The sequence below is a fragment of the Sapajus apella genome, unplaced genomic scaffold (assembly GCF_009761245.1).
Source record: "Sapajus apella isolate SASKATOON/1434 unplaced genomic scaffold, GSC_monkey_1.0 scaffold29, whole genome shotgun sequence".
NCBI classification, from domain to species: Eukaryota; Metazoa; Chordata; class Mammalia; order Primates; family Cebidae; genus Sapajus; species Sapajus apella.
This window is the reverse complement of record NW_022436969.1, coordinates 16,926,418-16,937,345: the sequence shown is the minus strand read 5'-3', so window position 1 is coordinate 16,937,345 and position 10,928 is coordinate 16,926,418. Positions and strand designations below refer to the sequence as shown.

The window sequence follows — 10,928 nt, the reverse complement described above, 5'->3', positions numbered from 1 at the left end:
AAAAAAAAAAAAAAAAAAAAAAAAAAGAATTCTGCTCAAATATCAGCACTTCTTCCCTGCCTCCTCCGCCTTAAAAATCTTCCCACGTGCACCCCTCACTTTCTCTTCCTTACCCCACTTCATCTATCTTTCTAGCCCCATCTGACCTACTGTCATGTTTCTTATCTGTTGGCTTATTCCATCTTTGGCACCAGAAGGTAAGCTCCCCAGGGGGCAGGGTCTTTCTGTTTCTTTTGCTGCCATATCCCAAGCAGAGGGAATACCAGCATCTAATTAACCTGCAGTATCTCTTTACTTGAATGGCTAACACTCAGTGATTAATTTTATGTTAAAAATAAGAAAAAATAAAATCTTAACTTACCTGTTATCAGTGACATTTAAATCTATTTCCCTTTTCAAAGAAGCAGTGCTTGTGCATCTTCTAGTGGATATCATCACTCAATGCTAATGCCACTTCTCAATTACAAATAAAAATCCTTGCTAAATGAATCAGGTTGAACTGAGTACTGTATCAGCAGTGAGTAATTAGTATTGAAGTAGAAACAGGAATGCTCCTGATTCTTATTTTTTTTATGCTGGCCAACATCAATCCATAACTCATCTATATATTTAAATGAATAGATCATCTTACTTTGCTTTAGGGTCAGCATTATCACTGTGCTATGGGCATCTGTGCATTAAATAAAATCACAGTTCTAAAAAGAAAGTACATTCTTAGAAGGAGGGTGATGATCTCAGTCCATAACCTATTCTGGTTAAGATAATAAGTGTTTTCATTTACATCACTCATAGTCACCAATTTGGGTCATTTTAGAATAAGAAAAGACAGTCCCCTTTCTCATTTTCTAAGTACAAAAGCACAATCTCTTTTATTTCTTGATTTTTGCCTTGATCTCTTACATCATTTTTACATGACAGTATGTCTAAAATCCATATGCAACTTGAGTGTTTTAAGGACAATTGCTTGATTTCACAAAATAAAAATAAAAATAAAATTGTTGTTTTATTCTAGGAGTTTTTATCTGCTAGTAACACAAAAAGTAAACCATTGGGTTTAATCAAAGAGAGAGTTATTTTTCCCACGTGACAGATCATTGGTGTAGCAGGTCCAAGGCTGGCAGTGTTCTGGGCCCAAGCTCTGTCTTCCTTTATTCTCTTTTTCCCTTGGCACCTTTGCATTTGTCTCTGTGCTTATCATCCCACGGGCATTAACATCTGCATTCCAGGGACTCCAGTGAAGGGGAAATGGACAAAACAGCACCAGTCTCATCTTCAACCTTTTAACAGGAAAGAAAAGCATTTGTCCGTACGGTGCCTTTCCCTTTGGTTCTGTTATCCAGGACAGTATCAAGTGACCATGACCAGATTTAAGAGAGGCTGGGAAAGAGGATATGTGTTGCTGGGCACATTGCTGCCCTGAGCAAAATCACAGTTTGGTTGGCAAGGAAAGAGGGCCGTGTGTAGTAACTATGCAGAAATGGGGAATACCACAAGGACATCTTAATATAGTATCATGTTAGGGTAAAGCATTATTTATTATTCGGATAAGTCCTGCTTTATAAGCATATTTTCTTTCTTTTTTGTCCTTTCCTAAAGAATCTTGCCATTAGATTTACTCTGCCTGAGTAAAAGTTTTCATAGAAGACTTGTAACAAATTAGGAGTTATTCATGCTGCTTGATATAACAAGCAGCTCATAGTATTTAGAAATAAAAGATCAGAGAGGGGTTTCAGACCACTGAGCTCTTACATAAGAATAAAATTGTGATGATCCCACAGCACTGATAAAATAATGCTTCCAGGTATTAATTATTGCTGTCTTTATTATTATTTATATATATATATTTCCCACTCATAAAACATACTTGTTGGGTATCTATTACCTGCCACTCGCTGCTCTGGAAGGTACTAGGGATACAGTGGTAAACAAGTTAGATAAGGTAAATATCCTCACTCCAGTGAAGGGAGGCAGGTGATAGAAGCAGATAAACTACAAAACTAATTTCAGGAAAAGAGGTAAAAAGAAGGCAAGCATAGGTAATATGGTCAGGGATAGTGTTTCTGAAAAAGTGATTTAGGGCTGAGAACCTTTCTTCTTGAGACCTAATTGTTGTAATATCCAAATTATAGTAAGATATTCTTGGCAAAAATATGATTATTTTCTGAACAAAAGCATTCATTTGTTGGAAGGTTTCCTTTATCTTAGAGAAATAATGTGAACTGTTGCAGAATTTCTTTTTCCCAGTGGATGGTTCCTTGTCTTATTTGCCATTGATTCAACCTATTATACTTCATCATTCACAATTTAATGAGGAAATTGCTAGGTCCCATGCATTTTTATTTCTCGTTCTTCTCAACTCTTTCTTTGTTAAGTATTTGCTGCAGTTCTTAATGTGATGGCTCTTCTCCCCCAGCTGAGGTCATGGCTTTCCTTCCAACTCTACCTAGGAGAGAGTGATGGTATGCATCAGGATATGGAGATAAATATGCATTGATAAATATTAAAAAAATCAGTTTAAACCTTAATTTAATAAAGTACATAAAATAGTACCGGAAACAATGTTAAGTAGCATTCATTGAAAGGTCACTGTGTGTGTAAAATGTCCACACAGCGTTCCATCTAGGCTGGCTGATGGAGAGTATTTTTTGCTTTTTTTGTTTGTGGGTTTAATATTCTAGACCTTTATAATGATAGCTTGGGTAATGTATTGTAAGATGCAGTTTAGAGAAAACTGTTTATATACTCTATGTTTCTTTTCTCTTGGATCCTTTTACTAAAATACTATATATTTATAGAATGACAAAAGCATATTTATTAATGAAGGATTTGTTTATAATCTTTTTTTGAGATACAGCCTCACTGTCTCCCAGGCTGGTTGAACTGCTGGGCTCAAGAGGCCCTCTCGTCTTAGCCTTCAGAGTAGCTAGGACTATAGATACATGCCATCATGCCCAGATAACTTTCTAAACTTTTTATTTTTTTAGATATAAGGTCTTCTGTGTTTCCCAGGCAGGTTTCAAATTCCTGGCCTCAAGAGAACCTCCAACTTCAACCTCCCAAGATGCTAGGATTATAGGCATAAGCCACCATGCCTGTCCTGTTTACAGTTTTTAAGCATCACTTCCTCTGATTTGTTTAAAAGCTGTTTTTTAAAGAGCTGTTTCCAAAAGCTGGCTTTGAATAGGGTAGCTCTGTTTTTCTCTGTTTATGCCTCAGTGTGTTTCACAAAGTCCTAAGAGCATAAGATGTACTTAAGACATACTTTCCTATGGTTCAGTAAATGTAATGAAAATGTATTTGAGGCTTAAATATTTGTTTTAATATCACCACACATTGGGACCTAGCCTCAGTGAGTATTTCCATGCAACCTAGTTACACTGTAATGCAAATTTATTGCTAATATATAAGCTGCTTTTCTGGACTATGAGTGTCTCTCGAAGGAGTACTCACCTATTCCACACTTACTGAGCACTAACTATGTGTCAGGCTAGATACTGGTGACATCAATGGTGAACTGGATTCATGCCTGCAGTGTATAGCCTAATAAGAGAGATAGACATTAAACAAATAATTACTTAATTTGTAATTGAGGTAGGTGCTATATAAAATGGGGACCTAACCTCCTCTCAGAAGTTAGCCCAAGGAAGTGAAATATAAGCCAAGAAGTAAAAGATAAGCAGAAGTTATCCAAGCGGACAATGGGATGCTTTTGCCAATATGCAAATGTCCTGATGTTTGAATGAACCTGGCAAGTTCAAGGAACAGGAGAATGCAGAATCCTGAATGAGGAGAAAAATCAAGTCCAATCATACATCAGCTAGGCCAGGTTAAGAATTTGAGGTTTCATCCTAACAGCAATGGGAAGCCGTTGATATGTGCTAAGAGAGAAGTGATATCATTAGATCTGTGATTTTAAAAGATTACTCTGGTTGCAAGATGGAAAATACATTAGGATGAGTGAAGAATCACTATTGCAATTCTTCAAACAGGACGATGGCTTGGATTAGACCAGTCACAGTAGTGATGAAGATAAGTTGGTAGATAAAAGAAATATTTGAAAAATTGAAGACAGATTGATAGGGTGCTGTGAAATGAGGGAGAGAGGATGTCAAAGATCCAGGCTTCTTACTGCAGGGTAACGCAGTCATGGAGATGAGCTGCTCTAGAGGAAAAGAAGGCTAGGGGGACAAGACAATAGGTTCAGTCTGAACATGTTGAGTTTGAAATGACTTTAAGAAATAACTATGGAGACATCAAGTGGAAAGGTGGATACATTGGTCTGGAACTTCAAGAATGCCTGGGCTGTAGTCTGTGAGCATCTGTAGCATATAATTGGTAAATGGAGCTGTACAAATGGATGGCCCAGGAATCAGTGGATATTGCCTGACATTTCAGGCTGACTAGAGGAGGAAATGCTGGCAAAGGAGATTACAAAAGAATGCTCATATGCAGAAGGTAAGCTGTCAGTGCGATGCTGCCAAAGCCAGTGGACGGCAGCAATTCCACAAGACTGCCAACTATATTCTGAACTATACGCTGTAGCATATGGTACAGTATATAGTTTCAATAAATACCTGTTCTGCAATTTAGTGATCAGTAGCTCAGTAAGTGCTTGTGGAATGGGTGAGTATTCCATAGTTCTTCCTTTGAGAGGGACTCATAGTCTAGAAAAGAAGCTTGTATATAAACCATAAATTTGCATTATAGTGTCATTAGGTTTCATGAAAATACTGACTAAGTCGAGGTCCCAATGTGTGGTGATAGTAAAACAAATGTGCCTCAGGAAAGGAGCCCTGAGGAGGAGGAAATAACTGCTTTGAGAAGTTTGCTCTGAACAAGGATTAGGGAACAGCAGGTAAGAGGGGATGTGGGATCCAAGTAGCATTGCAAACTTTTGTTTTCTCTTTTGTCTTTGTTTTTATGATGGAAGCTGGAGCATGTTTAAATGTTGGTCAGTAGTCAAGGAGTGATTGAAATATATCACGGCTTGCAGATCCTGGAGAATGGAGGGTGATGAGATCAAGCATAGATGGTGAGGGATTTGCTTTGGAGAGGGGAAGGTGCACCCCACACTGCAGTGGAAAGGAAGGCGGGGAAGTGCTGGGCCAGCGATGAGGAGGTGCTCTGTCCACGGGCGCCTGGTCCTCAGTTAGCAGCAGGCAAGTTCTGCTGTAGAAGACTGAGGGCGCAGGTCAGTGGTAGTGTGGAAGGCTGGTGTTTTGGTAACACCTCGTCTGCACAATGTGCATTTTTTTCCCAGAAGAACTTTGTTATGCAAAACACAGAGCAGCAGGTTGTTTCAGGTGATCTGTCATTGGCTCTTTCTTTTTTTCCCTACAGCCAGACGTGATTAAAAAGTCAGAGAACAAGGGAGTTTAAGAACCTTGCAAGAGAGGGTTAAATAACAGTTGATAGAATCTAATTTAGGCACGGGAAGGGGTTATGGCCCCTCAGAAGGCGCTGAGGAAGAGAAGAAGGGAAATTAGTGGCCTGGAAACTCTATTGGCATTGAAAACATCAGCAGCAGTTGGGGCACCTGAGTGTGCAGTATGGACGGATATGGTTTTGTGGTCAGGTGGGGTTTTAGATGCAAAGACGTTTTGGGTGATTACAAGACCCAGAGGGTTTTCTTTGTGTGGCCCAGATGGGTTGGGGGCCACTGGCCCCAGGAAGTGACTGACTGAAGTGTTAGGGTGGCAGAGCCAGCAGGATGAGTTCATGGGGCCTGGATATGCCTGAGATATTGCCAGACTTGGGACAGAGCAGAACACGGAGAGCCAGTGCCAAAGTCATCCCTGCCTCATGTGGAAATAGCAGGCAGACAGTGGAAGGCTAAGGCGTCAGACTCAGAAGAGGAGACTCAGAGGCATGGCCTTCAGGCACAGAAAGGAAGACGGCCCTGACTTCCCTGCAGCTCTGGAGGCATGTGACCCCTGTGGAGGGCTGTGGGAAGCCACATCTTCAGGTCGCTGCCCCATGAAACCAGAGCTGGGAGTTAGGGAATATTGAGATGAGGATGAGGAAGCAGGAGTTTGTTGAACAGGAAATGGAAGTCTGAGAGCTTGGAGGGGAGAAGGAAAGTGTGGGATTGTCAGGGAAGTAAGGCCCAGAACAGTAGGAGGTGTGGGATGGGACATTCCAGGAACTGATATGTGCGAGAGTGTGTGTGTGTGTGTGTGTGTGTGTGTGTGTGTGTGTGTGTGTGTTTAGGGGGTAGAGAAGACTGAGGAAAATCACAGAGCATGGAATGAAGGTTTTGATACTGATAATATTTAGATTTAGACTGCCTCTTAGGCTTGACAGAATGCTTGGCATGGTTAGAGTACAATGCAGTGCAATGCAGTACGGTACTGTATATAGTACAATATAGCATAGTGTAGCGTATAGTATGGTGTAGCATACAGTATAGTATATAGTACACGGTAGCTTAGAGTACAATGCAGTGTATAGTATAGTATATAGCACAGTGTAGCATATAGTATGCTGTAGGGTATGGTACAGCACAGTATTAGTATAGAGAAGCATAATGTCAGTTCTTTCTTTGCCTAGCTTTGACAGCCACTTGAGTAAGTGTGGGCGTATTTGCCATCTTCAGCACGCCCCCTTTGCTAGCCTGGTTTCTGTGCAGTGTTCCAAGATCCTTGCTCTGGTTGAGTGGAGGCTTCACTGAGGACCTCACAGCAGACCTTACATACTCGTGTTCTCAGCTCGTGGCTGTATTGCCTTTGCCATTATTAATCTCTGAAAGAAATAAGTGAATGTTCTTATATCTGTTTTTAAAAATTTCAGTGCCTATTCATTTTCCTCTCTGTCTGATATGGGTTGTGCTGTTAGTGTTATTTATTACAGCACTGGTATTTTCTGCTAAATCATTTAATATTAATAAAACATCGTAAGTCACCTGTAAGTGGTTTTTGGTGATGGTTTGTTTAATTTGCAAAGTCTTAATTAGCATCATTTACATATTTCGGATTTGCAGTCTTCTTTAATTGAGGGTGTTTTCAAGGCATGTTCTTTTACTTCCTGAAGGAACGAATGATGTGAAAATCCCTCCAGGTCAAGCTGTCTGTCCTACTCCCGGGTGCCGAGGAATAGGCCACATCCGTGGTCCGCGTTATTCGGGACATCACAGGTAACATTTTTCTTATTTAAGTTATTTTCTGGATGAATGGAAACATTCTGCATATTAGCAGGTACATGGAGCATCATAAATGAGTCTCGTGGAGCCAGCTGCCCCTATGACACTCCCACCTCTGTGTTACCAAGGCCTTACCTTGACATTTTCCTCTGCTTGCCAACTCGGCCCTTCTAGAGCTTTCTTTAAATTGTGAGGCATTTCCTAGACCCATTTCATGTCCCAGAATCTCCTTTTTCTAACAGTTTTCCTACCAAATGCATACTGTCATACACACCCACCACCATGTCCTGAGACTTGGTTTCTTCTAGAGAAATTCCAGAGCCTCTTGCCTTTTCTACTCATTTTCTATTTACCTTGCCTCTATTTCTTTTTATCTCTTTCTTATTCATTTGGAGATAATTCTATAAAAGAATAGAAAACTAATGTGAAGTTATGTTGCAGAATATGCCCATGTTTTAAGTAATATGCATATGAACAGATGTTGCTTTTAAAGAGAAATAATACAAATAAATATTTAAGCCCTTGCTGCTTTTTCTATCCTTATTGGCAAATAGTGTACAGATAAATTATATTGGTGATCTAGAAACAGGATATATAAATTAAAACAAAAAATTTATATCAAATTTGTTCAAATACACAAATTTGTAAACAAACATTATATTAAAGTTTATTATAAAGAGAAAAGAGTAAGTCATATAATACCTGAAGCAAGAAAACATTTGTTTGAATAAAGGATCTAAGTGTAATACAGGAAGTCTGTGCTTTATCAGGGGCTTATCTGGCAATCCTGGAAACTAATGCCTGAAACATTTTTAATTGAATCAAAGGAAATGCCACTGTAAAAATAATGATAAGCACTCCCAAATAGCACACATGAATATACATGTGATATGTGTGAATCTATTAACACTTAAAAGAAAAAATATAGTATCCCTGAAAAAGAAAGAAAGACATGAAAACCGCTTGGTGACTTGTTCAAATCTGTGGGACTCACATTGTGAAAGTGGAGCTGGACCCAGTGAAGACGTCTTAGTGTTAGCAGTGTTAAGTCTGTGTGGGTCTGCAGCAACTCTGTTCTTGCCTCCTCAGAGGACAGAATTTGTCTGAGGGGCATAAGGCAGAGAGAGAGATCGAAGCAAGTTTTTGAGCAGGAGTGAAAGATTATTAAAAAGTTTTAGAACAGGAGGAAAAGGAATTAAAGTGCACTTGGAAGAGGGCCAAGAGGACAACTTGAGAGAGTCAAGTGTGCCATTTGGACCTTGCCTTGAGGTATTTATACATTGGTATAATTCCAGGAGTTGCATTTCTTCTCCCCATTTACTGGTGGAGGGTGTCCAGGTTCTTGGTGTCTTGCACAAAGAATTGGACAAAACGCACAAACAAAGCAAGGAAAGAATGAAGCAATGAAAGCAGAGATTTACTGAAAATGAAAGTACGCTCCACAGGGTGGGAGTGGGCCTGAGCACAGGGGCTCAGGAGCCCCAGTACAGAATTTTTTGGGGGTTTAAATACTCCCTAAAGATTTCCTGTTAGTTACTTGGCGTACACTATGTAGATGAAGTAGTGGGCCACAATCAGTCTGACTGGTTGTGGAAAGCAACCAATCAGAGGCTGAGTGAAGCTACAAAGTTACACTCCTATGCAAACATGTGATTGGTTGCAAACAGCAACCAATCAGAGATACTTTCAATTTTCCATCTTTCATGCAGAAAAGCAGGGGTGGGAGGTGCAAAAGGAGTAGCCTCTGGTCCTTTTGTTACTTGCATGTGGAAAGTTGGGGTTTTTCTTTTGGTTTAGTTCTAGGAAGTCAGCATGAATCAGCCTTAGGTTCCCTGGCTCCAGACCCTATTCTCCTGCCTCATCCTGATTCTTCCTTGGAGTGGACTGTCCACATGTGCAGTGGCCTGCCAGCATTTGGGTGGGGCTGTGATATGGTTTGGCTGTAGCCCCACCCAAATATCAACTTGAATTATATCTTCCAGAATTCTCACGTGTTGTGGGAAGGACCCGGGGGAGGTAATTGAATCATGGGGGCCGATCTTTCCCATGCTATTCTTGTGATAGTTAATAAATCTCCTGAGACCTGATGGGTTTATCAGGGGTTTCCACTTTCGCTTCTTCTTCATTTTCTCTTGCTGCTGCCATGTAAGAAGGGCCTTTCACCTCCCACCATGATTCTGAGGCCTCCCTGGCCGTATGGAACTGTAACTCTGATTAAACCTTTTTCCTTCCCAGTCTTGGGTATGTCTTTATCAGTAGTGTGAAAACAGACTAATACAGTAAAATTGGTATCAGTAGAGTGCTGCTGAACAGATACAGGAAAATGTGAAAGCGACTTTGGAACTGGATAAAGGGCAGAGGTTGGAACAGTTTGGAGGGCTGAGAAAAAGATAGGAAAATGTGGGAAAGTTTGAAACTTCCTAGAGACTTGTTGAATGGCTTTGATAAAAATGCTGATAGTGAGACGAACAATAAGGATGAGGCTGTCTCAAGTGGAGATGAGGAACTTGCTGGGAACTGGAGCAAAGGTGACTCTTGTTATGTTTTAGCAAAGAAACTGGTGGCATTTTGTCCCTGCTCTAGAGGTTTGGGAACTTTGAACTTGAGATGATTTAGGGTATTTGGCAGAATAAATTTCTAAGCTGCAAAGCATTCAGAAGGTGACTTGGGTGCTGTTAAAAGCATTCTGTTTTAAAAGGGAAACAGAGCATAAAAGTTCACACAATTTGCAGCCTGATGATGCAGTAGAAAAGAAAAACCCATTTTTTGAAGAGAAATTCAAGCCTGCCACAGAAATTTGCATAAGTAGCAAGGAGCCTAATGTTAATCCCCAGGACCATGGGGAAAATGTCCCAGTCCATGTCAGAGTCCTTCACGCCAGCCCCTCCCATCACAGGCCTAGAGGCCCAGGAGAAAAACGTGGCTCTGTGGGCTGGGGCAGGGTCTCTGTGCTGTGTGCAGCCTAGGGACTTGGTGCCCTGTGTCCTGGCTGCTCCAGCTGTGGCTGAAAGGGGCCAACATAGAGCTTGGGCTGTGACTTCAGAGGGTGGAAGCCCCAAGCCTTGGCAGCTTTCACATGGTGTTGAGCCTGTAGTTGCATGGAAGTCAAGAATTGAGGTTTGGGAACCTCTGCCTAGATTTCAGAAGATGTATGGAAATGACACCTGGATGCCCAGGCAAAAGTTGGCTGCAGGCATGGGGTCCTCATGCAGAACCTCTGCTAGGGCAATGTGGAAGGGAAATATGGTGTCAGAGCCCCCCACACAGAGTCCCTCCTGGGACACCGCCTGGTGGAGCTATGAGACAAGGGCCACCATCCTCCAGACCCCAGAATGGTAGATCCCCTGACAGCTTGTACCATGCACCTGGAAATGCTGCAGGCACTCAACACCAGCCCATGAAAGCAGCCAGGAGGGAGGCTGTACCCTGCAAAGCCGCAGGTGCAGAGCTGTCCAAGACCATGAGAACCCACCTTTTGCATCAGTGTGACCTGGATGTGAGTCCTGGAGTCAAAGGAGATCATTTTGGGGCTTTAAAATTTGACTGCCCTGCTGGATTTCAGACTTGCGTAGGCCCTGTAACCCCTTTATTTTGGCCGATTTCTCCCATTTGGAACAGTTGTATTTACCCAATACCTGTACCCCCATTGTATCTAGTAGGTAACTAGCTTGCTTTTGATTTTACTGGCTTATAGGCAGAAGAGAGTTGCCTTGTCTCATCTGAGACTTTGGACTGTGGACTTTTGGGTTAATGCTGAAATGAGTTAAGACTTTGGGGGACTGTTGAGAAG

The 10,928-nt window shown here is 41.3% G+C and overlaps 1 protein-coding gene across 2 annotated transcripts in view; it reads left to right on the top strand.

Moving 5' to 3' along the window:
• L3MBTL4 (L3MBTL histone methyl-lysine binding protein 4) overlaps positions 1-10,928 on the top strand; it is a 446,421-nt gene that overhangs the window by 255,339 nt on the left and 180,154 nt on the right. For both annotated transcript variants that reach the window (XM_032293336.1, XM_032293337.1), the window contains exon 14: positions 7,030-7,132. In XM_032293336.1, the coding sequence (XP_032149227.1) occupies positions 7,030-7,132 (103 nt within the window). The remainder of the gene's footprint in view (positions 1-7,029; positions 7,133-10,928) is intronic.